The 24,940-nt window shown below is 66.8% G+C and overlaps 5 protein-coding genes across 6 annotated transcripts; 3 read left to right on the forward strand and 2 right to left on the reverse strand.

Moving 5' to 3' along the window:
• The first annotated feature begins 1,343 nt into the window (after positions 1-1,343).
• Positions 1,344-6,184, forward strand: MUC1 (mucin 1, cell surface associated). The gene is made up of 7 exons (XM_032985420.2): positions 1,344-1,887; positions 2,737-3,470; positions 3,697-3,770; positions 3,883-4,025; positions 4,306-4,421; positions 4,528-4,674; positions 5,744-6,184. The coding sequence occupies exons 1-7, from the start codon at positions 1,647-1,649 to the stop codon at positions 5,816-5,818; spliced, it is 1,530 nt and encodes a 509-aa protein (XP_032841311.2). The 5' UTR covers positions 1,344-1,646; the 3' UTR covers positions 5,819-6,184.
• A 2,952-nt stretch (positions 6,185-9,136) lies between these two features.
• TRIM46 (tripartite motif containing 46) lies at positions 9,137-15,692 on the reverse strand. The gene is made up of 10 exons (XM_042785485.1): positions 15,124-15,692; positions 13,598-13,853; positions 13,138-13,481; positions 12,885-13,028; positions 12,643-12,738; positions 12,269-12,522; positions 12,051-12,172; positions 10,359-10,658; positions 9,981-10,278; positions 9,137-9,836 (listed from the first exon to the last, which is right to left on the reverse strand). Exons 1-10 carry the CDS (start codon positions 15,184-15,186, stop codon positions 9,461-9,463), a joined length of 2,253 nt encoding a protein of 750 aa, XP_042641419.1. The 5' UTR covers positions 15,187-15,692; the 3' UTR covers positions 9,137-9,460.
• A 13-nt stretch (positions 15,693-15,705) lies between these two features.
• Positions 15,706-17,123, forward strand: KRTCAP2 (keratinocyte associated protein 2). Its single transcript, XM_042785486.1, has 5 exons — positions 15,706-15,811; positions 15,977-16,131; positions 16,205-16,268; positions 16,591-16,657; positions 16,916-17,123. Exons 1-5 carry the CDS (start codon positions 15,808-15,810, stop codon positions 17,034-17,036), a joined length of 411 nt encoding a protein of 136 aa, XP_042641420.1. The 5' UTR covers positions 15,706-15,807; the 3' UTR covers positions 17,037-17,123.
• Positions 17,124-17,901: 778 nt separating this feature from the next.
• On the forward strand, positions 17,902-18,998 carry DPM3 (dolichyl-phosphate mannosyltransferase subunit 3, regulatory). Its single transcript, XM_032985495.2, has 2 exons — positions 17,902-17,989; positions 18,691-18,998. The coding sequence occupies exon 2, from the start codon at positions 18,696-18,698 to the stop codon at positions 18,972-18,974; it is 279 nt and encodes a 92-aa protein (XP_032841386.1). The 5' UTR covers positions 17,902-17,989; positions 18,691-18,695; the 3' UTR covers positions 18,975-18,998.
• A 2,509-nt stretch (positions 18,999-21,507) lies between these two features.
• On the reverse strand, positions 21,508-23,998 carry SLC50A1 (solute carrier family 50 member 1). 2 transcript variants are annotated; one of them, XM_042785096.1, is made up of 6 exons: positions 23,897-23,998; positions 23,140-23,217; positions 22,894-23,017; positions 22,654-22,815; positions 22,443-22,562; positions 21,508-22,076 (listed from the first exon to the last, which is right to left on the reverse strand). In XM_042785096.1, exons 1-6 carry the CDS (start codon positions 23,941-23,943, stop codon positions 21,975-21,977), a joined length of 633 nt encoding a protein of 210 aa, XP_042641030.1. In that variant the 5' UTR covers positions 23,944-23,998; the 3' UTR covers positions 21,508-21,974. The 2 variants fall into 2 exon arrangements, with proteins under 2 accessions (XP_042641030.1, XP_042641028.1); XM_042785094.1 differs by having other exon boundaries at positions 23,882-23,998.
• Positions 23,999-24,940: the final 942 nt, after the last annotated feature.

Genomic DNA, 24,940 nt, shown 5'->3' on the forward strand with positions numbered 1-24,940 from the left:
TCCGTTCACCCCGGGGCCGCTGAGGGACCGGGGCGGGCGCTGCCCGGGGGTTACCGGGGCATCACGGCGCACCTGTGCGGGTGAAATCACCGCTCGGTACCGAGCGCCTCCCGTCCCGTCTCGCTCTCCGGGCAGGGGGGGTGCACGGCGAGGCGGGGTTCGTGCCGCCTCCGCCTCCCCCGGCTGCGAGGGGCGCCCGCGGGCCCCGGTGCCGGTGCCCCGGGGGCGCGGGGCGAGCGTTGTGCGGGGCCGCGCCCACCAGGGGGCGCCGCAGCTCAAGCGCCACCGGGCAGGGCGGGGCCCCCCCCCCCCCCCCCCCCGAACCCCGCGCTGGGGATGGGGGTTGCTGCCGCGGGTGCTGGGGTGCCCTCAGGGGACGGGGACGCGGCTCCGCGCGTCCCGCCTCTTCCTTTCCCTCAGGTCTCCCACGCAGCGCGTCACCTGTGGTTTTCTGCCAGGGGGAACACTGCAGACCCAGAACCCCCACTTTGAGGGGGGGGGGGGCGATCTCCCCAGGACATGGAGCTGCATCCCCGCGAGCTGGGCTTGCCACAAAGAGCATAACGTGGCAGGTGTGGGAGGGGGCGGCAGCCCCGGGCGAGGGTCCGCTGCCCTTTTCCCATGGCCGTGGATTTTTGAGGACATCGTGTCCACCCAGAGCCTGCTGCCCATGCCCTGGCCGTAGTCCCCTTGCTGTGGACCCTGTCGGGGATTGGGTGCAGCTGGGTCCCATCGCACCCATCCTGACGCCCAGGGCACCCATTCCTCACCCTACTGGTCCTACAACATGGAGGGACACCCCCCCACCCCCCCATTCTGTTCCACTTTGCACCAACACCTTGAAACCCCCTGGCATGGCCAGGGTGGCAGTTCAGCTCCACGTGGGACTGGGCAGGATGCCGGGCACAGGGGCCCCTGCCAAGCCCTCCCCGAGAATTGGGGCCCTCCCTGGGAATCGGGGCTCTCCTGCAGAGCAGGGGCAGGGAGGGACCAGAAAGGCTGGTGTGGTCTGGCCGTGCCAGGGGCACGTGTCACCGAGGAGGATGGGGGCTCTGCACCCCGGCATGGGTGGTACCTGGTACCTCTGGGGTGGAGCATCGGCATCCGGCTTGGCACCAGCCATCAGCCTGGGCCGGGGGCTGTGGGTTGAGTGGAAAGAGGGTCTTGTGGCTGCTGGGAGGGCCCTGGGATCTGGCAGGTCGGTTACTGGGAGGTACTGGGATTTTGTGGGGCACTGGGCCCCACCTGCGTAAGCATTTCAGGGGGGATCACCGGTGTTTATCTGAGTGTAGGGCGAGGCAGTGGCCAGCCGGTAATGATTAACCCCGGGCTGAGCCAGAGGATGAGGCCCCCCCCTGTGCACAAGGAATCGGGGGGGGCTCTGTCCACCCTGTGCTCCCCACCAGCATCTGGGGGCTGTGGCTCAGCCCACGGGGCCAGGCAGAAGCTGCCCCCACCACACCCTTCCCAGGGATGCCCAGCTGCTGCCCCTTCCCCGGGCCCCCACCCGAGGCTTCATCCACCTGTGGCACAGGGACACCGTCAGTGACGTCCCCTCAAGCCGGGGCACTGTGGGGGACCCAACCCAGGGGGAGGATGCTGCTGGGGCCCCGTTGGCAAGGTGGCACCCCCGCTCCCTGTGCCAAATGGGGTGGAGGGACCCCCCCCTCCCCGGGGCTGGCGGCGGGGTGGGGCCTCCCCACCTGCTCCAGGTGCTCTATAAAGCTCCCGCCACTGTCGAGCCGCCAGTTCCTGATCCCGGATTGCAGAGCGTGCCGCTGACTAACGGGAGAGCAGCCGCTGCAGGGTCCCGAGAGGTTCTGGGACACCCCAGGACGAACCCCATGGCATTCACCGCCTTTCTTCTGCTGCTGGTGCTGGGCGCAGGTGAGGGGCTGGGGCTGGTGGCACCTCGAGCCAGAGGGAACAAGCTGGGACCTGGGCAAGCAGGAAAGTGACAGGGCAGGGGGATGAGAGTGGGGTCCCCTGGGCTGCTTTCTGAGTGGGGATCAGGGGACACCGGAATCCCTGGTGACAGGGGCTGTCTCTCCTGGCCTGGCACCGGGGTGCAGCACCCCATGGCTGGTGGTTCCCAGCAAAGCCGGGACCTGGGGACCTTGCTTGGTCCATGGCCCCTCTTAGCCGTGTCCAAAAAGATCAGCCAGGGCTGGGCAGCCGGGCTGTGCCGGGACCAGCCAGAGCAGGCTGCTCGCAGGCTGGTATGCAGGTGTGTCTCCGTGAGCCGGCCGGACCCCGGGCCCTCCTCCAGTGCCGCCAGCTCCTGCAGCACCCACTGGGAAACCGCCCAGAAGCTGCCTGCGCTGGCCAGTAGCCAGGATATGCGGGTCTAGGGGGGTGTGGGTGGCACCCCAGCTGACACATAGCAAAGGAGGTTTGGGGGGTGGGGGTGGGGGGGCTCCCTGAGCCCCCCGGCATGGCTAGATCACCCCAGGATGAGGGGCTGGGCATGGAGCCAGTGTCAGCTGCCCAGGCAGTACTGCCTGGACCCTCCGTGGTGTCACACGTGCCCAGTGCAAGCCCCAGTTGTGGGGTGTTCCTGAAGGTCTTGTTGGCCTCATGAGCAGTGGGAGCTGACAGTGGTTGGCACCTGGAGGTCGTAGTGCTCCTCGGCACCCTCTTGGCCCAGGGGAGCGTCCAGCTGAGGAGCCATGTCATGTAAAACCTTCCCAAACTGGTGCTGCAGTCCCAGCTGCCAACTCCTGGTGTTTCTTCTAGGTACACGTGCCATGACCATGACCGAGACCACCACGGAGACGACCATGGCTGACACGACCACCACAGAGACAACCACTGAGACGACAACCACCACCCCTGTGACCACGGCTCCAAACATCTTCATCTCCGAAAACACAAGTGGTAACAGGACCCAAACCTCCGTGTCCTCCCACATCACGATCTTCCCCATCACAGGCAACACCACAAACTTCCAGTCCAGCAACAGCTCCGCAGGCAATACCGCAGCCAACAGCACCGCAGGGCCTGTCTCCAGCAGCGTTGCCATCTCCCACACCAACACCACCGCAAACAGCAGCAGCTGGGTCCCCCCCTTTGGCACCAACCCAACCAACAGCAGCAACTGGGTCCCCCCCTTTGGCACCAACACAACCAACAGCAGCTCCGCAGCTCCCCCCTCCACCGTGGAGGGTGGCACGGTGATCCCCATCTCCAGCACCAAAGGCAATGGGAGCGGCAGCACTCAGGTCGTCCCCACACGGAAGACCTCTGTCACCACTCAGGGCAGTACGGCTCCCAGGCAGACACCCACGGCTGTGCTGGGCAGCGGCGGCAGCCCCAACCCCAGCAAAGCCGCAGCCCTGCTTCCCACCGCGGTCCAGCTGCTCCTCCGCATCCCGCTGTCCTTCCGCATCCTCAACAGGAGCTTCAATGAGAGCCTGCGCGACCCCGCATCGAAGGAGTACAGGAGCCTGAGCCGTACTGTCTTGACCTTGGTGAGTCCCAACCCTGACCACGGGTTCCCTGGGCAAGCAAAGACCCCCCAGTTTGTGCTGGGAAGGAACCATCTTCCATCAGGACTTCCCATGAAAGTATCCTGAGCATCTGCTCTGCCAGCTGCTTCAGCAGCCCCAGCTGGTCCTGCAAGGGGGAGAGGTGAGGGGACGGGAGGGAGGGGGTCTCTGCCAGGGGGGCAGCCATCACCCCCATGCTTTGTTCCAGTTCGAATATGTCTTTGGCTGCGCGAGCTGCGTGGGCAGGCAGACCTACAAGGGATGCAGCGAGCTGCGTTTCAGGTGAGCAGGTTGGCAGCTCCGGCTGCAAGAGGCCGGCGCGTCCCCACTGCACAGTCCAGAGCCCCTCGCATGGGGCAGCAATTCGGGTGCTAACGCCTCCTCTCGTGGGCAGCCATGGCTCAGTGGCAGTGGAGTCCATCCTCGTGTTTGGGCATGGCAATGAAACCATCACTGGTGATGTTGTTGAGCAGCAACTGAGGAACAGACTGGACCAGAACGGCTTCATCATGGACCTGCAGCTGGCCAGCATCTACAGTGAGCGGGAGCTTCGGGCTGGGGGTGCGAGGGCAGATGGAGCCCCACGGGGGTGCTTTGGGGGGTTCTGCAAGCGGTGGGACAGGCTCAGGGCTTGCAGCCGGCAGAGCCAAAGCAGTTTCCCAGTGCCTCCAGCAGGCAGCACTGGGAAGACCAACTGGATCCTGTGGAGGAGTGCTCATCCCTTGCACCCTGTCCTGGGGGTCTCTCAGGGCTGTTTGTCCCAGCCAGCCCTGGAGCTCTGCCCAGCGGCGCAGACACAGCTCTGGTCCTCTTTCAGGCACTGGGGAGGTGACGTCGCCGGCACTGGTGCCTGTGGTCCCTGACTGGGCCATTGCTCTGCTGGTCTTGGTCTGCATCCTGCTGCTGCTGAGCATCCTCACCTGCCTTTTGATGGTGAGTCCCCCATCCCCATCCCTGTCCTCACCTGCCTTCTGCTGGTGGGTCCCCTGTCACCATGCCTGTGCCATCAGACCCCTGACCCCTTCCCTCTCCCCCCCAGACCACCTGCACCTGCCGCCGGAAAAGCCAAGGGAAGCTGGACCTGTTCAGCACGAAGGACTCCTACCACCCCATGGCTGAGTACCCCCCATACCAGAGCCACGGGCGCTACATGTCACCCAACAGCAAGCCCAACCCCTACAGCCAGGTGAGCCACTGTCCCTTGGGCAGCTTGTGCCTGGCATCCTGGCCGTGGCGGGGCTGGGGTGGTGTGGGGGAAGGTGTTTTTTGGTGCAGCCGGGTAGCTGGGCAGGTCCCTTGACCGTTGGGTTAATGGCTAACGGAGCCAGTGGGACAGGGGATGGGTGACCCTGGGAGCCCGCCCCACACCAGTCGCCTCCCGGTTGGGAGGTGAGCATAACTTTCATGCCTGGATGGAGCAGCGGCGCTGGGTGCGTGGCTGGCACTGGCAGACCCGACCCGGCTCTGGGGAGCTCCCCACGACCTTGGGTGGCTGCTCCCCCTGCCCAACCCCGGGCCAGGGGCTCACAGCCTGACCATGCTGCCCCTTCTCAGGCTCGGCCACATCCCACCCAGAGCTTCGCATCTGCCGGAGTCGGGGCATCGTCCTGCCATGGCTGGGGAGTGGGGTTGGGGTTGGGGCCGGGGCCAGGGCGCTGCAGGGGTGGCAGGGGGCTGGGGGGCTGTATCCTGCACCCCCTATCCCGCACCAGCGGCTCTGAAACCAGAGCTGCAGGTGCAGCATCGGGACCTGCCTGCACACGCAAAGGGAACAGCTCCCCAAAGTGATGTGAGGTTTGAGGGGGCCATCCCCCCCACCCCCAGTACGCTGCGCACCCCTGCACGCTGGCGCTGCAGGTGGGGGCTGTATCCAGCTGCTTGGCTCCCTGCGAGCAGCTCACCCTGTTCAAATACCAGGGGCCTGGGTAAATATTTACCTTTGCTCTTGCTGGGCAAGCTTATCACGTAGGAGAGGAACACGTCTGGGGCCACCTCAGCTCCTCCACTGGCTCCTGCACCCGGGGGGGCTTGGGGTGCCCATGAGGGCTATGGGTGCCCGTGGGGCTGGGGGTGGCTGCCCCTCAGGCAGGGGAGGAGGATGCATTTTTTAGCTGAGCACCAGGCTGTCCACGGTGCCCATGGTGAGGGTGTGGGGGTTCCCTCACTGGCCCCAGAGGGGGGCTGAGGAGGGGGCTCAGCCTGCCCCCCACCCCTCCCCAGCCCCACTCTGACCCCCCTCACCGCTCCCTCCCCAGGTGGCCAGCAGCAACGGCGCAGGGACCGGCACCTTCACCTACACCAACCCGGCCCCCACCTCTGACAACCTCTGAGGGTCCCGCTGAGACAGAGAGCAGCTGCCGAGGGGAGGGGGTGGCCGCAGCCCCCCACTGCCCGGGGGAGCAGCACCGGCCCCGGACATGTCCCCCGGTGCTGCTCAGCCCCTCACCCCAGGCAGCGGGAGCAGGGTGGTTCTGGAGCAGCCGGATTCACGCGCATGACAGAACTGGATGAGCAAACGTTTGGGGTGGGAGGGAGGGTCCCCCTCACCCCCCCCAACACTTGCTTAGCTTTTCAACCCTGCTCCACGCCATGGGTGGGGGATCCGTGCTCATCCCCCCTGCGCTCTCCCCTGGGGGTTCAATTGCTCTTTATGTGGTGTTATTTTATATAAATATATATATATATATATATATATACACGCACGGCGTGCCAGCGTAAGGCTTGGCTCTGTGGGGAAGCGGGGTGACAGCGTCCTTGGCTGTGGTATATTTAGCACATTTCACCAAATAAAGGATGGGTGCAGTTGGGCACCATGTCCCAGGGGTTGTGAGGAGCCCCAGCACCCCGTGATGCCTCAGGGGCCTCGCCAGCATGTAGGGTGCCTCTCCTGGGGGAGTGACGGCCTGATTCTGGTTCCATGGCTGGTGGGACATCCCTGTTGTGGCCGTCACCCACCCGGGCGACCTCGGCTTGGTGGGGACTGCTCTCATTTCTCAGTCCAGGCAGACCCGCGGTTTGTGCTGGGGTTGTTTCTCGTCATTGCACCTTCAGTCGCCCGGGTGCGGGTGGTGTCCCTGTCCCCTGTGTCCCCTTGGGTGTGACCATGCCCTGCTGGGATGCCGTCCCTCTTGCTCACATCCCGCCCGCCTGTCCCGCACTCTCGGTTTCTGTCTCGTGAGCAAACATGTCTCATTCAACACAACCGGTTAGCCCCGGCTGCACAAGCAGAACGTAAAGGTGACGACAGGCCCATAAAGCTGCTGGGAAGGCTGTGCGTGCATCGCTGGCGTGCACGCAGCCGTGTCTGAGCCTGGCAGGTCCCACTCCCCTCCTCTGCCTGGGCTGGGCTCAGGATCCTTTGCATGAACCCCAAAATGGCTTTGGGGGCTGCCGGGAGGAAGGGGAGCACGGCAGTGTTGTGGGACATGCTGAGGTCAGTGGGTGGCTCCGGTGGGGCTGGGGACCAAAGCGGGTCCTCGCCTGCCTGGCATGGGGCCATGTGCTGGGCTGTGCCAGGGCACACACCTTTGGGATGGCCGTGCCTTGAGCTGGGGGGGGTGACACCTCCACAACCCCCCCCACCCCCCCCAGTAGTCCTGGTTTGGGCTGGGCCTGGGAGGGTTTTGGCAACCACTGAAAAGGCAGAAAAACAAGGAAACAAACCTGCCCCAAAGAAATCTCTTGTGAGCTCAGGCATGGAGCCAGCCGCTTTGCCGGGAACCAGCCCCGGGACCGGCCCGGCAGCGTGTGGCCGGTGGGCGACTTGGCCATGGCATGTGGGCTCGGTGGGGGACGGGGCTGCGCTGGGTGCCAGGCACCCCCAGCATGGGCCAGGATGTGCCTGGTCTGTGATGGGGTGGGGGTGAAGGGCTGGGGGGGGGGGGGAGCTGCCAGGAGAATTGACACAAGCCCCGAAACTGAGGGAAGGGGGATGTAGCCGGGGAGGGGGGTGACGTGTGTCGCTGCTGCTTTTGGTTTTCTATTTGCCTTGCTGATAGCCAGAGTTGCCAACAGCAACAGCGAAACCCAGCAGCCTTCCAGCTCGGCAGGCTGGGAGGGGGACTGGGGGGTGGGGTGGGGGGGTGGGAGTGCACCCCGGGGAGGATTAGGGCAGGAGCTGGGAGGTTTGCGCAGGGAGGGCTTTTTTGGGGCTGGGGGGTGTCTTTGCGTGAACATGAACAGTAGGATGGGGACACACGCAATGCCAGATCCAGCCCTTGCGTGCCAGAAGGAAGGGGCAAAGCTAAAAGCAGCCAAGGGGGGGGGGGGGGGGGGCACCGTGTCACCTCTGTGTGTCTCCCCCCCCTGCCCTGCTGCTGCGCGGGGATCAGTTCCCATTCCCAGGGCAGGGCCCCCTGGGGTGCGTGGGGCCGCCTCTGCGCCCCCTCCCGCTTCTGCCACCCCCCCCCCCCCCCGCAGCCCTGGGCAGGGCCCCGCAGGAATCGAAACAGGCGCCAGGGCTGAGCCCTACAAAGAGCCGCCTGTTCCCAGCGAGCCCGGCCACCGCCCCACCGGCTCCGAGCCGAGGCGGGGGGGGCCCCGTGTTCCCCGTGGACAGGCACCAGCTTGGGGTGGGTCCCGGCCCCCCATGTGGCTCCTCCGCCTGCCCCACGGGATGCAGGTACCAGAGTGGGGTGCCAGCCCCTGCAAAAGGATGCCCCAGCAGCCCCCCAGACTGGAACAGCCACCCTGGGGATCCCCCCCCCACACACACCTTCCCGCTAATGCTATTGGGGTTTTCTCCAGTCCCAGCTGGTGGCCTGTCCAGGAGCACCCCGACACCCCAGAACTGGGTGGCAGCAGCCACGTGGCTGGACAGAACGTGGGCACGGACTGGACACGTCAGCACTGCCCAAGCTGCCCCAAGCCTTTCCCTGAGCAGGATTGGCCCCTTCTGGCCACGGGCCCAAGGCCAGCCCAGCCCCATGGCAATGGACGGGTCCCGCAGCCTGGGGAGCAGCCAGCACCCCCCCCCCCCAGTCCCCCGTGCCGCTGCTCCCTAGGGGGTAGCCCTGGAAGAGTCTGGCATTGCAGTTTATTGTAGGAAACCATGAAAATACAGCAATTGTAACAGAACCCAGGAGAAACTACAGCAGCTCAGATGGATCCCAGTGCGGGACCGCTGGCACGGGCCCCTGTGGTGGATGGTGGCCCTGCACGGCTCCCGGCCAGGTCGGATCCTGACCCCGTTGCCCCAGCCCACCCTGGCTGCCTGTGGTTTGGCACTGAGCGGTGTGATGGGGACTGAGCGTGTCCCTCTTGGAGCAGGTGCAGGCAGGGGCAGAGGCAGGGCTGGCCGAGCACGTGGCTCCCCTGGGGACAGGGCAGAGCAGCCAGCAACACTCTGCGGCCCCGGGGTGGGGGAGCGGCGGGCACCGAGGGCACCAGTGGGCACAGCCTGGCAGCCCCCGGGAGGGACCCAGGGGCAGCTGTGCCCAGCTGTGGTGGCTGTGCCTGGCCGTGGCACCGCAGCCGGGTGAGCCGCATTGAAAATGAGCCATTTTAAAAAAAGTCTTCACACCTCATTCCAGCCCAGCCTCCCCCCACCCTGTCTCCCTAAGCCCAGCTGCCTCCCCCACCCCAACCAGCACCCCGCCTCTCCCCCCCCCACCATCACCCCCAATGTCACCTGCCACCCCCCTCCCTACACAGCCCTCTGTCCCTCTCACACCCTGGTCCGTCTTTAGGGCTGACCCTCTGCCCAGCCCTGCCCGTGGCCCCAGTTCAGAGCAGCCTCAAGCCAAACTGGGGAAAGGGGCAGGCGGACAGGGAGAGGAGGGGACAGCAGAGCTGTCCCCATCCCCCCCCCCATCCCACAAAACAAACACCTGGCCTGTTCCCAGCACTGGCAGGGCCAGGGCTGCCCTCCCTGTGCTCCGCTCCCTGCTCGCCTGTGTCCCCCCCAGACCCTGGAGCTCGCTGGGCAATCCGGGGTCGCGGCCGGCGTGCGTGCAGTGGAGCACGGGCACGGCTCAGTCCAGCTTGGCGAAGCCCCCAATGGTCACTTTACGCTCCTGCTTGTTGGCCACCAGCTCCTGGAGATGCAGGGCACCCCCTCCGATGAAGCAGAAGGCAGGGCAGACGGGCCCCGAGCAGTCCACGCCACACTCCCAGAGCTCACGGAAGGAGACAGCATCATAGAAGCTCACCTTGCCCTGCTCGTAGTCCAGGCAGATGCCGATACGTGGGGGCAAGGGCACGGTGCAGCCATTGGGGTCGCGAGAGGTGAGCGCCGACCCGTGCGAAAGCAAGATCTTGCCCATGCCGATGGTGAGGAAGGCGTAGGGCGGTGGTGCCTCCACCGTTGTGTCCTCTGCCCCACTGTCGTGGCCGCTGTCGGGGTCGTACCTGCAGCGGGGGGATGGCTGAGTCTTGGCGCCGACTCGTGACGGACAGGCTGTGGCTCCCCGGGGCACCCCGGTGCCCAGTGAGGAGGCAGGCACAGACAGAGGACACCCCCCACACACGCACCCACCAAGCCCCCCCGCTCACCTGGGGCTCACCACGTCCTGCGGCACCTGGAACCACTCCTGCAGCTTGCTCTCCAGCCCCACGCCCACCTTGACCAGGTAGGAGCTGGGGTCCACGCAGCAGGCCCAGTAGCTCTTGCCCTGCGTGATGGCCACGTCGCCAATGACCAAGTCGATGGAGAGGTGGCAGCTGGTCATCAGGCGCTCGGCGGCGAAGAGCATGGGGATGCCAGGGACGCTGCGCACGGCGCGCTGGTCCTTGCTGATGGCCAGCCGGTCCCGGTTGAAGCCCCAGCGGTTGTCCAGGAAGAAGTTGAGGACTGCGGAGAGGTGAGAAAGATGGTGTGAGCGGTTGGTGGGGCGCTCCAGAGGGGTGCTCCAAGCCCCCAGGACCCCTCACCTGGGGCGGGCGGCGTGTGCAGGTAGATATCCTCGCTGTACTCCCCGAAGCCCGCCTTGTTGCAGCCCTTCACCCGGAGCACATAGACGCTGTCGGTGTCCAAGTACTCGACGAGGGCGCTGGTGCCACGCACCTCCTCCCGCCGCTGCCACAGCTTCAGCCCCTTGGCCTTGGTGTCCGTCTTGCGGTACTCCACCGTGTAGTGCCAGGCGGGCGGCGAGTGCTGCGGCAGCCGCCAGCACAGGAAGATCTGGTCGTAGGCGTAGGTGCGCTGCGTGTCGATGACGGGGGCCTCGGGCGCTGCGGGGAGAGGCACCAGCGGGCATCAGGCAGCATCCCCCCCCCCGGCAGGCGGGGAGGCAGCCAGACGCAGGGAGGGGGCATTCCGGACGGACGCACGGACGCACAACCAGCAGGAGTCTAGGGGGATCTGACTGCGGAGACCGTGTGTAGGCACCAGAGGAGAGCGAGTCAGGGAGACAGAGGAGCTCGCTGCTGTGGGGCTCCAGGGACCAGACAGGCTGAGTGCAAGTCGGGGGGGGAGGAGAGAGAAAGAAAGAGAGAGGATGGAGGCAGCAGAAGTGGAGGAGGGGAGGAGATGGGGATGGCTGGGTGGTGTGGAGATGCCGGTGGTGCGGTGGGAGCAGGGAAGGAGGGGTGGAGAGATGAGGGGATGGTGGGTGGAAGCGGGGCGAGGAGGGGGACAGAAATGGGGCGAGGAGGGGGACGGAAACGGGGCGAGGAGGGGGACAGAAATGGGGCGAGGAGGGGGACGGAAATGGGGCGAGGAGGGGGACGGAAATGGGGCGAGGAGGGGGATGGCAGTGGGATGAGATGGGGTGAGAGGAGAACCGAACTGGGATGAAGAAGGGACAGAAATGGGGCGAGGAGAGAAACAGAAATGGGGTGAGAGAGGAATGGAAATGGGGTGAGGAGGGAAACAGAAATGGGGTGAGAGCAGAATGGAAACGGGGCAAGTGGGGATTGGAAATGGGTGAGAGGGGGACGGAAATGGGGTGAGAGGGACAGAGATGGGGCAAGAGGGGAACGGAAATGGGGCGAGGAGGGGGCAGGAGGAGCAGCTGCAGATGGAGGCGGGGGCAGAGCCACCGCCTGCCACTGCCAGCAGGCAGGACGGGGATGGAGGATGGCGGCGGAGCGGGGATGGGGTGGGAGCCAGGATGGAGGGATGGGACAGAGAGAGCGGGGCCAGCTCTGGGGCAGGGGTGTGACTTGCCTCAGTTACTTCGGTGACGATTCAGCAGCGGCCGCAGCCTATAAACAAAGAGAGGTAGAAGCAGGTCTGAAAAGTGTTGCCAGCGGGTCCGGCAGGGCCACGCGGCTCCTGCCCGGTGGGGAAGCGCCTGCCCTGCAGCGGGGCAGCCTCCGCTCCATACTCACCCTCCGGCGCTCCTGCTGCCCTTACCTGGCACCGTGGCCCTGCCTGTCCTGCCCCCTCACCTGGCCTCCCTGGCACAGGGCAGGGCAGGGGCAGGGATCACTTTGGGGGGGCTGCTGGGGCGGGGGCTGTCCCTGACGGGGAAGGGGGGACCGGCACATCCGCGAGCGCCCGCCTGAGCGCAGCCCTCCATGGCCGTGGCCGAGCTCCGAGGCGGGCAGGGAGCTGCTCTGCCCGCAGGGGCTGCACCTCCGCACGGGGCGCAGCCGGTGCCCGGGTCCTGCTGCCTTTACCTCGGATGAAGGCCAGGTCAGTGAGCAGCTTCAGCTCCCTGCTGACGTCCAGCTGGAAGTGGCTGAAAGAGGCCGTGGCCGCAGGACGGAAGCTCTGCAGCGAATCGGTGGCCCTGAGGATCCTGTGGCATAGGAGAGCAGGGACATCAGGGTGGCACGCAGTGGCCACCTTGGGCACCGGAGGACACTGACCCACCCCAGTCCGCGCAGCTCGGTACCTGTTGTGCAGCTGCTTGGCAGCCTGGACGAAGCAGGGGTGGTCGGTCTCCTTCAGCACCTCCTGGGCATAGCCCACCATGCCCGAGTTCTCCAGCATGGCCTGGTGCTCCTGGATCTGGCAGTGCAGGCTGGCCAGCCGCTCCTGCTGGCACTCCTCGATGGCCTGCAGCAGGGCCGCCCGCTTCTCCTCCAGCATGGTGCACAGCCCTTGGATCAGCTGCGACACTTCCTCCTTGGCCTGCAAGCCGTTTACCTGCCGAGCACAGCAGGGTCAGCGCGCTGCATGCCCCGGGGAGGAGAGAAGACCAGGCTGGCAGTGCCACCCCCCCAGCTGGGGACAGTTCAGGGACAGGCAGGCACCTTCCGCACTCACCTCCGTGTGCTTCACTGTCTCCTCCAGCTCGGCAATCTGGGTCTGCACCGTGTCCTGGCTGCTCAGGATGTAGGCGAGGCTCTTCGTCAGCTTCTCCTGCAGGGAAGGAGGTGAGGCAAGGTGCTGGCAACCCCCCACGCCACCGACCTGCACACCCCATCCGCACTGGGGCTCCCCCAGTGGCCCCGATTCCCCGCTGCTGAGCCCCGTCCCTGCCCCGAGCACGCCCCAGCAGCCCTTACCCTGAGGGCCTGGTAGGCGCTGAGCACCGGGGTGATCTTGTGGCTGGTGTGAGTGCGTCGCACGCGGCAGAGCTGGCACACCAGCCGCTGGCAGGTCTTGCAGTAGTGAGTCACCTCCTCCTTGTGCTCCGGGCACATCAGCCCCTGCACGGGCACAGGGGAGCTCAGCACCTGCCCCCCGAACCAGGGTCCCGCCCCCCAGCACCCACAAAACCCCGAGCAGGGCAGGAAGACCCTGACGAGGAGGCCGTACCTTGGGGCGGAAGGTGAGGGTGGGGGGCGTGGGCTCGTGCTGGGCTTTCTGGGTGCCCCAGGGGTGGTAGAGCTTGAAGCACTCATTGCAGAAGCTGGACTTGCACTCGGTGCAGCCCTTGGTGGCCTCCAGCTGTGGGGGCTTGCAGAACTGGCACATGATGGCAGCGCTGATATTGATGGTCTGGCGGTAGCGTTCCACCACCCGCTCCAGCGTCAGGTTGCGGAAGAGGCTGCCCAGGCCCCGCTCACCCAGGTCCACGTCCCGCTGGCAGGCCGGGCAGGGGAAGCTGACGGTCTGGGGGTGCACAGTGCCCCGCTTGCGCCCCGGGTAGGTGCCAAAGCCTGTGGGAGGGAGGCGGGGAGGGCATCAGGCGGGGGGGCACGGTGCCCCAGAGCCCCCTCAGATCTCTGCGGGGGGAGCCGGTGGGTCCCATCCCCGTCCCCTCTGGCCATCCTACCTGACTTCAGGAGGCGGTCGAGGCGGTCGGGCTTGGGGACGGCCCGGCGTCCCAGACGGGGGCTGCGGGTGGCAGGGGTGGCGGCAGGCGAGGAGGGCTCGGAGGTGGGGTCGCAGCAGAGGTAGCCGTGCTGCAGCAGCACCTCGCTGGCGCAGACGTGGCAGACGTTGTGCGTGCAGGGCAGGGCCAGAGGCTGCTTGTACATCTCCTTGCACACCGGGCAGACCAGCTCCCGCTCCATGTTCTTCATGCTGGTCTGGGGGAGAGAAGGGGGAGCGTCACCCGCCATGGGCAGGACCGGGCCCACGATGGGGACTGGGGCCGGGCTCAGGGCTGGGACTAGAACCAGGACCAGGGCCAGCAGTGGGACCAGCACCAAGATGGGGACCAGGGCTGTGACTGGGTTGGGGATTGGGGTTGGGACCAGCACCAGGGCCAGGATCAGGCTTGGGAGCAGCAGCATGGTCAGGATGAAGACCAGCACTGGGACCAGAACCAGGATGGGGACCAGAGCTGTGACTGGGATGGGGATTGGGGCTGGGGCCAGCACTAGGGCCAGGATCAGGACCAGCAAACAGCACTGGGACCAGAACCAGGACCAGCACTAAGCCTGTGATCGGGCCTGGGACCAGCACCAGGCCCAGGATCAGGCCTGGGAGCAGCACCAGGGCCAGGATCAGGACTAGCAGTGGGACCAGCACAAAGATGGGAACCAGGGCTGTGACTGGGTTGGGGATTGGGGTTGGGACCAGCACCAGGGCCAGGATCAGGCTTGGGAGCAGCAGCATGGTCAGGATGAAGACCAGCACTGGGACCAGAACCAGGATGGGGACCAGACCTGTGACTGGGATGGGGATTGGGGCTGGGGCCAGCACTAGGGCCAGGATCAGGACTAGCAAACAGCACTGGGACCAGAACCAGGACCAGCACTAAGCCTGTGATCGGGCCTGGGACCAGCACCAGGCCCAGGATCAGGCCTGGGAGCAGCACCAGGGCCAGGATCAGGACTAGCAGTGGGACCAGCACCAAGATGGGGACCAGGGCTGTGACTGGGTTGGGGATTGGGGTTGGGACCAGCACCAGGGCCAGGATCAGGCTTGGGAGCAGCAGCATGGTCAGGATGAGGACCAGCACTGGGATGGGATGCAGATTAGGGCTGGGGCAGGCACTAGGGCCAGGAGCAAGATGGGCAGCAGGATCGGGATCAGGATGGGGACCGGGCCACCCGCCCGCGGGCGTGCAGGCGGCTCCCGGTGCTCCCGGCCGTGGCGGCGGCACCGTGCAACGGGGGGGGGGGGGGGGGGCCCGGTGCCGGCCCTCCGCGGAGATCGCTGCCTGGCGGGTCGGGGCGCGGGGCCGAGGCCTGCCCAGCCCTCAAGGGCACCCTCGTCATCCCGCCCGCCCGCCCCCGCCATCGGGCCCCGCCGCGTTGCCATGGCAACGCCGGGCCCGGGGGGAGCGCCCGCCTCGGCCCCGCCGCCCCGCCGTGCCCCCCCCCCCCCCCCTCCCCTCCCGCCGCCGCTCACGCTGATGCGGACGAGCGCGTCCATGATGGAGGTGAAGGTCTGCAGATCCTCGCCTTCAGCCATGGCTCCGCGCCCGCTCCCGGCGCCGGTCCCCGCGGCGGCAGCAGCGGCGGCCACGGACGCCCCGGTCTGTTGCAGGGAGCGGCGGAGCCGGGGGAAGGGCGGGGGGGGGCGGCGGCGCGCATGCTCAGCGGGACCCTCCGCGCCGGCGGCGGCGGCGTGGGGGCGGCGAGGGGCGGGGGCGGCGCGGCACCGGGGGGCTCCTGCCGCATCCCCGGGCAACCCCCGCCGGGCCCGTGCGGACGGCAGCGTGGCTCGGGGAGCGGCACCCGGGGTGGACCGCGGGGCGGGCTGAGCGGGGCGCCGGTACCGGGGCTGCGGGGGGGGGGAGTGGGGGTGTGTGTTGGGGGGCGGGGGGGGGGTTCCCCTCGTGTCCCCGCCCCCGGGGCCGCCCGCCGCGCCGCTCCCCGCCGCCAGGGGGCGCGCGAGGCGGCGGGGCCCTGCAGCGCCGCGCCTGGCCGCCAGGGGGCGCTCAAACCCCTCTCTGCCCTCCCTAAGGGGGGCGCGTGCGCATGAGCGATTCTTTCCTCCCCCCCCCCTCCTTTCCCGGCGAGGCCGCAGTGCGCCTGCGCAGACCGGCGGCACCGGGAAACACCGGGGACGGGGGCGACGCCGCGGGGCACCATGGGTAACGGGGGAACGGCGACCCGGGGAGGGGAGGGGGGGTTTTGGGGAGGGGCGGGAGGTTGCTGCGGGGTGTTCCCGGGCCCGGCTTTGGCCCCGCGGTGCCGGTCGCTGCGGCGGCCCCGGTCCCGTTCCCGGTGTCCTCGCTGAGGCGGCCCCGCGGGCCCAGCCGTAGGCACGGGCACGTCCCTCGCGCTTTCCTCGCTGCTCTCGCTGCTGCTCTTCGCCGGGATGCAGATGTACAGCCGGCAGCTGGCCTCCACCGAGTGGTTGACCATCCAGGGCGGGCTGCTGGGCTCCGCGCTCTTCGTCTGCTCCCTCACCGTATCCTTCGGGGCACCGGGGAGCGGGGCCGGGGGTGCAGCGCTCCCGTTACGTCCCTTAACCTTTCGGCCAGGCCTTCAACAACCTGGAGAACCTCGTCTTCGGGAAGGGCTTCCAGGCCAAGATATTCCCCGAGAGTAAGTGCCACAGCGGGGGCGTGGGCGAGGAGGAGGGGGAGCATGCCGTGGTCCGAAGGTGCCCAATGTGCCGGCCCACGGCACAGCTGGGTTTGTGGGGGGCCTGCAGCGTGGCCCTGCCCCGCGGGTGTCCCACCCGTGGCACCGGAGGGTCACGGCTCTGCCCTGGAGGAAAAGAAAAGCCCACCACGGTAGCTCGTGCTGAGCTTTTGCCATAGTGTGGGTAGGTTGGTTCTGCTGCATCAGTGCAGCCGTGCTCTGAGGCGGATATGTTTGGGTGGCGTGGCTGCATCTTTTATATCTCCTGATTTTTCCCCTGCAGTCCTCACCTGCCTCTTACTGGCGCTCTTTGCCTCGGGCCTCATACACCGAGTCTGCGTGACCACCTGGTAAGTCCAGAGCTTGCCCTCAGGGGATGGGGAGCAGCCACCGTGCTGCTGTGGCCGCTGCCAGGGACCCTGATGGCTCGTGCTTGCCATTGGGAGGGGAACGGGCCACCATGCAGGGCTGAGGCTGTCCAGGGACCCCCAGGACAGCCAGTGTTGGGCACCACAGTGCAGTGGGATGGAAGGGGACGGTGTTGGTTCTACCCTGACGCGTTCCTGCCTCCCAGCAGCTGAGCAGCCTCTTCTCTTCTTTCATCACAGCCTCATCTTCTCGATGGTCGGCCTCTACTACATCAACAAGATCTCCTCCACCCTCTACCAGTCCACAGCGCCTGTCGCTGCTCCTGCCAAGGCTGTTGGCAAAGGCAGGAAGAGGAATTGATGTCCTGCCACCCCTTCCCCGGGGCAGCCCCCTCCCCTCCAGGACAGACCAGGGCTCTCAGCCACCCAATAAAGCCATTTCTTTGTAGCGTCTTGTCCACAGCTGCTGTGGGTTTGGTTCCTCCCCCGCCTCTCAGCCCCGTTTCCTCGCACCGCTGTGTGCTGGTGGGGCTGACAGTGGGCCTGCTTGGCCATCCAGGCTGCACTGGAGCCTGAGGAGGGGATTTCTCCACCTTGGTGCTGCCGGAACAGGGGCTCAGTGTGCGGCCAGGGCAGGGAGGCAGCCGCTGACCCCCCCACCGCCACCTAGCAGGGAAAATATGCTGACGGCGTCTCATCTGCCTGGACCTGCAAGAGAGGAAAATCCCAGTGGAGCTGGGCGGGTTGGAGCAGGCTCTGGTGCTGCTGGGGCTTGGCCCGGCCGGAGGAGGGGAGGGAGGCAGTGGGGGTCCCGGAGCGGAGGGGGACAGGTAACCGCCGCGGGGTGAGTTCTGTCCCCAGCGGCCACCCAGCCCCTGGTGCAGCCAGGGCTGCCGGCACCGGGCAGGGGAACAAAGGTGGGTCCGTGCCCCCGCCGACACGGGGGCAGGGGGGTGGCACCAGGGCGCGGGGGGGGGGTGCCGTGAGAAGGGCCCAGGCCCCGCAGGCCGTGGGAGGGCTGGCGGGGGCCGCTCCCACGCCAGTGCCCCGCCACCCGCCGCGGCCGGACACGGAGGAAACCAGATGTTTCCTGCAGCCCCGGTCCCGGCCGGAGCCCGGCGCCATCACCGGCACCGGCACCAGCCGCAGGGGGGCGCCTCGCCGCCTCGTGCTGCGCATGCGTCGGGTGACGTGGCGCTGCTCCGTTACTACAGCTCCCAGCGGCCCCCGCGCTGCGGCGCGCTTGCGTGACGTCCTCCTCGCGACGGGGAGGGGAGGGGGAAGAGCGGGCGCTGGGCCGCGGGCCCGATCCAGGTGAAGGCGGGGGGGCGGTACCGGCGGTTCGGGGGGATCGGTGCGGGGGAGTCGGTGCAGAGCGGGATCGATGTCGGGGGGGATCGGTGTCAGGGGGGGTCGGTGCGGAGCGGGATCGGTGAGGAGGGATCGGTGCGGGGGGGATCGGTGTGGGATCACTGCGGGGGGGTTTGTGCGTGGCGATCGGTGCGGGGGGGATCGGTGTGGGATCACTGCGGGGGGGTTTGTGCGTGGCGATCGGTGTGGGATCACTGCGGGGGGGTTTGTGCGTGGCGATCGGTGCGGGGGGGGGGATCGGTGTGGGATCACTGCGGGGGGGTTTGTGCGTGGCGATCGGTGCGGGGGGGGGGGATCGGTGTGGGATCACTGCGGGGGGGTTTGTGCGTGGCGATCGGTGCGGGGGGGATCGGTGTGGGATCACTGCGGGGGGGGTTTGTGCGTGGCGATCGGTGCGGGGGGGGGGATCGGTGTGGGATCACTGCGGGGGGGTTTGTGCGTGGCGATCGGTGCGGGGGGGGGGATCGGTGTGGGATCACTGCGGGGGGTTTGTGCGTGGCGATCGGTGCGGGGGGGATTGGTACAGGGGGATCAGTGCGAGGGGATCGCTGCGGGGGGGAGGGGGGGGTGTTGTGCGTGGCGATCGGCGCTTGGGGATTTCTGCGGGGGGATCGCTGCGGCTCTCACGGCCCCTCTCTCCACAGCTGCCATGACCAAGCTGGGGCAGTGGCTCTGCGCGCTTGCCCTGCTGGGCTCGGCCTGGGCTGCGCTGGCGCTGGCGCCACCGGGGCTGCGGCTGCCGGCCCCGTACCGGCAGGCCCTGCTGCCTCTGCCCGTCTACCTGCTCGTCGCCTTCGGCTGCTACTCCCTGGCCACCGTGGGCTACCGCCTGGCCACCTTCAACGACTGTGAGGAGGCGGCTGCCGAGCTGCAGGAGCACATCAGCGCGGCGCGGGCTGACCTGCGCCGACGTGGGCTGCGCTTCTGACCCCAATAAAGTTGAGGGACAGCGGCTGCCTGTGGTGTATGGTGCTCCCGGGGGGGCCGGGGCACAGTGGGGAGCGGGGGGCCTCCAGCTGCAGCTCCCCAGCGCAGTGCTGCCTGGGCTGGCGGCCGCTGAGGACCCCGCCAATGCCGGTGGGAAATCACTCATCCCTCCCCAGCATGAGGCTGGTGTTCGGGGAGCTCCGTGCACAGGATGGGGTCTCCGCAGAGGCTCGGGTCCCCGCTCAGCACTTCCACCGCCCTGCAAGGAGCCTGCCCCATCCCAGCCTGGCCTCTCCCTCCCCGAGCTGTTTGGTTCTGGAGGCAGGGATGCAAGGTGGCGAGGGCAGGATGAGGCCCTGCCCCGAAGGCCTGCGGCACTGGGTAGCGCGGCGGGCAGAGCGCATTCCCGGCTGCCCTTCAGATGTGGTTCATGCCGTCAGGTGGGAGCGGGAGAAGACTCATCCCGGTCCCGCTGGGCGGTTTCCAGGGGAAGGAGGAGAAAGGCTGGCTGGGTGGAGCAGGCGGCACAGCCTTTAAAATGCAGAGTGCCCAGAGCCTGTGGTCTCCCTCTGCCTGCCAGGGCGGCTCAGCCCACGCCGGGGGGCTGCTCCCTGCTCCTGCCGGTGCAGCGGCTGCCACTGCTCTGCTCCCACTTTCACAGGCAGCACCGGAGCACCGTGGGCTTCTCTGGGCCGCGGGCCAAGCACCCTGCGGCAGGGGCATCCCTGCTGAGTGTGGGGGGTGCTGGCCGGCCCCTGTCCAGCGGTGCCCCTTCGTCCAGGGGGGGCCGAGACCCCATGCTGCTGGCCCAGCTGGAAGAGCTGTGCGGCTTCTGGTGACGCATGCTGGGGCCTGCCTTCCTGGCAGCCTCCCCGGCTTCTTCGCATACCAGCCAAAGGACTTTCTTGTTTTTAATTATCGGCTGTGCATCCTTCTGCAAAAAGGAGCAGTTGGTATCATGAGGGAGGACTCGGGCTAATTAGCAGGAGCAACTAATTAGCTGTTTCCTGAGCAACAATGGCAGCTCAGACCAGGGTGGGCAGCTCCCGCGGTCTCGCCTGTTGCGTGGCTGTTTGTGGGGTGGCACCACCCCAGATACAGCAAAGCGGTGCCTTTCTGGGGCAGGGACCGCAGCCTTGGTGCAGGGTAAGGACAGCAGCTCTCCATGGGCTACCCACAGCCCTCCGTAGGCTACTCGTGGCCATCCAGGAGCTACTCACAGCCCTCTGGCAGCTCAGCCTGGTGGCAGCTTCTCCCTGCACAGACACATGCCTGCTACGGCCACTTGCGTCCCCAGGAGATGCTCCACTTGCCTCCAGCCTCGTGCGTGGGGCCACATCGTGGCTGCTCCCACCAGCCGCTCACGGCACCCGCTGGCCGGAGCGACGAGGCAGCAGCCAAGCTTCTGCCTTGTGCATCAGCGGGGAAAGCTGCCCTTTCCCACAGCGGTCAGTCCTTCCACAGCGCCTTCGCCCAGGTTGGGAGCTGCACCCCGGGTCTTGGGAGGGGCTGGGAGGGAGCAGGGGCTCCTCCCCACTGGGAAATGGGGTTTCTGTGGCGGGGGGAGCCAGCGTAGCCCTGGGGCGAGTCCCTGGGGCAGTGACACCTGCAAGCACAGCCAGTGCGGGCAAGGGGAGCTCTGGCTCCACGGGCCACGGCAGCAAGATGGAGCATGCTGAGCGAGCCTGGCAGCGGCGCCGGCTGGGGCTGTGCACCACAGCGCAGCAGGAGCTCGTCTTCCCCTCCAGCCACCATTCTTGTCTCAGCCCCATTCCTGCCGCTTGCCTCCGTATTGATTTTTTTTCCCAGGCCACGTCGCAAGGTGTAAACGAGTGTCTGAGCCATAGCACGAGCTCTGCCAAAGTCCTCGTCACTGCTTCCTTAATCCGGCCTGCGTCATCCAGGCTGGAGGACCTGCCCATGCCTACGGAGCTGCGGGAAGGGGCTCCTTTCCCTGGGACGGGGTGGGGGGGTCTCCTGCCCCTTTCACAAGGTTCCATTGGCTGTTGCATAATTTGGTCACCCAAACACACTCCTGCCCCTCTGCTGATGCACTTGCCTGATAACTTCATTCCAGATCATTGTTAATTTGTTAATCGAGTTTGGGTTGACGCCAACAGCTGCCTGATTTGTGCACACTCAATCATCATGGTTTTAGCGAGGGTTTTAATTGACTGTAAGTTTGCCAGCGCAATGGCCAGCAGCAAGCCCTGTGTCCAAGCTGCAGAACAGACTTTTCTTTCCCCATTGTGACCCGTGTCCCCGGGCTGCTGCTCGGAGGCAGGAGGGTCAGAGCAGCCTCCTCAGGCAGTGCTGCCTTCCTCAGTGCCCCAGCCCAGCCCTGTGCCTGTTCCCTTCCCGGGGTCAACACTGATGCTTCCTCGCTACTGGAAAGTGGGTGCTGCTGGAGGAGGGTTTGCCACAGTGCCAGGATGAGGCCCCCACCACCCTGGGGACAAAGCAGCTGTGGGGACAAGAGCCATCCCAGACTCCACAGCCAGCACACCAGGAGGGAGGGAACAACCACCAGGCGCTGGGAAGAGTCTCTGATTTATTAAAAGGCACTTAAATTCGTACAAAAGAGACGCAGGGCTTCCCAGAAGCCCCCAGCCTGGTCCTGGGGCAGAGCCATGGGCATGGAAGACTGTCCAGCGGTCCCTGGGGACATGTGGCATGTAGCACCCCTGGGTGAGGGGGCTCCCAGCACCCCAAAGGCATCGCTGAGACCAACCCAACCATCATCACTGAAGGACCAAGGGCTGGAGGGATGCCAGAGAGGGAGAACCATGGTGGTAGAGGCAGGAGGTGCCCTCCTGGGGCCCCGTTCCTGCCAGGAGCTGGCGGCCCTTGGCCGAGGGGGACAGCAGCACCACGGTGGCACTTGGGGCTCGGTGGCTGGGGCCAGTCCACACTGGAGCAGACTGGCAGGGGTTGGGGGCGGGATCCTTCACTGGTCCACCAGCATCTGAGGTCCTTCCTCGGGGGGCCAGTGGGGCCCCCCTCAGACATACAGGGGTCTGTAGGGCTTGTCCTGGCCCGGCGGATACTTCCAGAAGAGCCAGAACCGCACAACGCTGGTGATGATCCCCGGCACATTCGGGACCTGCGGGAGGACAGGGTGGGATGGGGGGGGAGGGAGTGGATCTACCCAGCTCATGGTGCTGCTGCCCTCCCCCCACCACCGCTCCACCAGCCCTGCGTTGCCGGTGGAGATTTATTGGCCTTATACCATCTAATTAATTAAAATCAATACTCATCTCACTGAGCCTAGTCACGGGCCCTGCTGTGTGACACACATGACGCCGGACGGGGGTCGGCCTGCTGCCAAGCTGAACGCCACGGCAGGGACACGGGATGGGATGGGATGGGATGAGATGGGATGGGATGGGATGGGATGGGATGGGATGGGATGGGATGGGATGGGATGGGACAAGACAGCATCCCTTGGCCTCCCGCCACTCCAACCCACCATGATGTAGGGGTCGTGGAGCTGCAGGCCGTAGAGCGTCCAGCTGGTGGAGGCCAGGAAAGTGGTGATGGTCAGGGGGAAGGACAAGCAGCGCGTCGACTTGCTCTGGACAATCTTGGCCTGCAGAACCAAATGTCAGGCTGGTCCTGGTCTGGGCAGCCCCAGTGTCGCCACGGCCCCCCGCCCGCAGCTGCTGCCCAGCCCCACACACCAGATCAGCCAGTGGCGAGAGGTACATGCTGATGGTGAAGACACTACAGAAGAGCCCCAGGCGTGCCAGGCGCGTCCGCGTGTCGGCAATCAGGAGGGTGAAGTAGCCATAGCCGGCGGCCAGCACAGCCAGGAGCAGCAGGCTCCGCAGCAGCACTGGGCGCTGGGATGGAGAGGAGGGGGACAGTCAGGGCGAGGGTCCCACTGTCCCCCCCATCGACCCCGACAGGCCGAACCCCACCTTCACAGGGCTGTAGTAGAGGTACGCCAGGATGTAGAGGGTCTGCAGTGCCGCCCCGATGGTGTTGACGGCGATCAGCGTCCAGTCCTGCTTCAGGCAGCCGTAGCCCAACCAGCTCAGGTTGCTGCACCGCAAACAGCACACGTGCTCGCCGCTGCAGCCTGGGGTCTTCTGCCCTTCCCCACTACCTTGTAACCCCCCCGCTCCCTTGCATGCGACCCCTCCCAGGGCTCAACCCCACTGTACTTGACATCGGTGGTGAGGAAGGGCAGGAACTGGATGTTCTCCACACTCTTGGTTGCCAACATCTGGCGCAGGTCGGACCTAGGGAGAGTGGAGGGGAGCAGCCTCCTGGGTGCCTGGCACCACGGGGAGGGGCAGAGCTGGGAGGACTGCAATCTTTGCAGCCGGCAGGCACCCCCTCCCCAAAATGTGCACCCTGAAATAATCCCAGCCCCCCCCTCCCTGTGCTTGTGACCACCCCACCTCCAGCCCCTGACGCTAACACCCCCCCCACCCCCACCCCCACCCCAATTCCCTGGTGTCCTTTGCCTTCAGTTTTGTCACACACACACACCCCCAACCCCAGCCCCACCAAACCCTCCCCAGTGCCTGCTACACTGCACCCCTCAACTCCCCTCCCATTGCACCCCCTCAATTGGACCCAGCACCGTCCCCATTCCCTCTGCACCAGCCCCCAATGGACGCCATTGCACACCCCCACTAAAACCGGCCCTGGGGCCCTCCCCATTGCACACACCCCCCCCCCTCAAACTGGCCCTGTGGCTCTCTCTCCCCATTGCACCCCCAACTAACCCCGGATGGCCCCCACTGCACCCCCTGAACTGCCCCGGTGTCCTACCCATCGCACCCCCCAAACCCCACTCCACCACGGCCCGTGGTCCCCGTTACAGCCCTCCCCTTCCCGCCCCCCCCCCCCCACGCCCCGCCGGTGGCGCGCAGGGCCCGGAGCCTCCCGGGCGCTCACAGCCCGGTCCCGAACATGGCAAGGGTGAAGGCCAGGCAGGCGGCGGCGAGCAGCGGGGCCATGCCGGGCCGCGGCACCGGGCACCGGCGGGGAGCGGGGGCGGTGCTGCCCGCGGCGGGGCGGGGCGGGACGCACTACCGGGGAGGGACGGGCCGCGACACCGGGGGGGGGGGGGGGCGGGCACCGAGCAGGCAGCCAGCAGCGTGCGCCGTCTCATCGGCACCGAGCAGCCCCGACACCACCGCGATGGGCAGGGTCCGGCCCCCTGGGGGCTCAGCCGGTAGCACCCCACGGGGGGGGGGGGGGGGGGGGGGGGCAGAATGGAGGGACCCCACCCTCGTTGTCCCATGTCCCCAGTGCGAGGAGCCCACCTCCCCAAGACGCTGGAGCCCTGGGGTCCCACATCCCCGTGCACCCAAATTCGGGGGGCCTCGTGTCCCTGTGACCCCACCTCCCCAGGATCCAGCATCCCCGGGGTCCCCCCACCCTTCAGATCCCATATGCCTGGGAGGTAGGGTCACGCAGCCCTGGGGCACCAAATTCCAGGGACCTGTTGTCTCTGTAACCCCAACTCCCCAGGACTCTGCATCCCCAGGGGGTCACATATCTCCATGATCCCCGTTCCCCAAGATCCCACCTCCCCAGGACCCTGCATCCCCCAGCATCTCACACCTCCAGGGTCTCCCATCTCCCTGAACAAGATCCTGAGAACCCCTATTCTCATGGCCACACAGCATCTGGGACCCACCACAGCACAGGGGGTCCTGGAACCCTGCCAGACTGTGTCCCCTGCCCAGCCCTGGGGACTCTGGCCACACCTCAGCCCCCCCCCCCCCACACACCTTGTCACCAGCAGGGTGCCCCAGGCCTTGAAGATCATCACAGTGCCTGGGGGATGGGTAAAAAACCACCCCCTCCAGCCCCTAGAAGGGCTTTGTGTCACAGATAAAAAGAGCTGATAGTGCCAGCACTGCTGTGGCACTTTTCCACTTCAAAGCCCTGTGCAAACACTGGCCAATTAATTAATTAACCAGCACAAATACCCCGTATGGGCCATTC

This window comes from Tyto alba, unplaced genomic scaffold (genome assembly GCF_018691265.1).
Source record: "Tyto alba isolate M040663 unplaced genomic scaffold, T.alba_DEE_v4.0 Super-Scaffold_8, whole genome shotgun sequence".
Lineage (NCBI taxonomy): Eukaryota > Metazoa > Chordata > Aves > Strigiformes > Tytonidae > Tyto > Tyto alba.

What these genes read in the sequence shown, in the direction of transcription:
- MUC1 (XM_032985420.2), top strand. Translation starts at nt 1,647, where the DNA reads ATGGGGTGGAGGGACCCCCCCCTCCCCGGGGCTGGCGGCGGGGTGGGG. An exon ending in GCCGTACTGTCTTGACCTTG is followed by an intron (nt 3,471 to 3,696) that starts GTGAGTCCCAAC and finishes GCTTTGTTCCAG; the next exon opens with TTCGAATATGTCTTTGGCTG. An exon ending in TCCTCACCTGCCTTTTGATG is followed by an intron (nt 4,422 to 4,527) that starts GTGAGTCCCCCA and finishes TCTCCCCCCCAG; the next exon opens with ACCACCTGCACCTGCCGCCG.
- TRIM46 (XM_042785485.1), bottom strand. Translation starts at nt 15,186, where the DNA reads ATGGCTGAAGGCGAGGATCTGCAGACCTTCACCTCCATCATGGACGCG. An exon ending in GCGCCTACCAGGCCCTCAGG is followed by an intron (nt 12,739 to 12,884) that starts GTAAGGGCTGCT and finishes CCTTCCCTGCAG; the next exon opens with GAGAAGCTGACGAAGAGCCT. An exon ending in GCCAAGCAGCTGCACAACAG is followed by an intron (nt 12,173 to 12,268) that starts GTACCGAGCTGC and finishes CCTATGCCACAG; the next exon opens with GATCCTCAGGGCCACCGATT.
- KRTCAP2 (XM_042785486.1), top strand. An exon ending in GGCCAAGATATTCCCCGAGA is followed by an intron (nt 16,269 to 16,590) that starts GTAAGTGCCACA and finishes TTTCCCCTGCAG; the next exon opens with TCCTCACCTGCCTCTTACTG. An exon ending in CGAGTCTGCGTGACCACCTG is followed by an intron (nt 16,658 to 16,915) that starts GTAAGTCCAGAG and finishes CTTTCATCACAG; the next exon opens with CCTCATCTTCTCGATGGTCG.
- DPM3 (XM_032985495.2), top strand. Translation starts at nt 18,696, where the DNA reads ATGACCAAGCTGGGGCAGTGGCTCTGCGCGCTTGCCCTGCTGGGCTCG.
- SLC50A1 (XM_042785094.1), bottom strand. Translation starts at nt 23,943, where the DNA reads ATGGCCCCGCTGCTCGCCGCCGCCTGCCTGGCCTTCACCCTTGCCATG. An exon ending in GCCATGTTCGGGACCGGGCT is followed by an intron (nt 23,218 to 23,881) that starts GTGAGCGCCCGG and finishes CACTCTCCCTAG; the next exon opens with GTCCGACCTGCGCCAGATGT. An exon ending in TTCCTCACCACCGATGTCAA is followed by an intron (nt 23,018 to 23,139) that starts GTACAGTGGGGT and finishes TTTGCGGTGCAG; the next exon opens with CAACCTGAGCTGGTTGGGCT.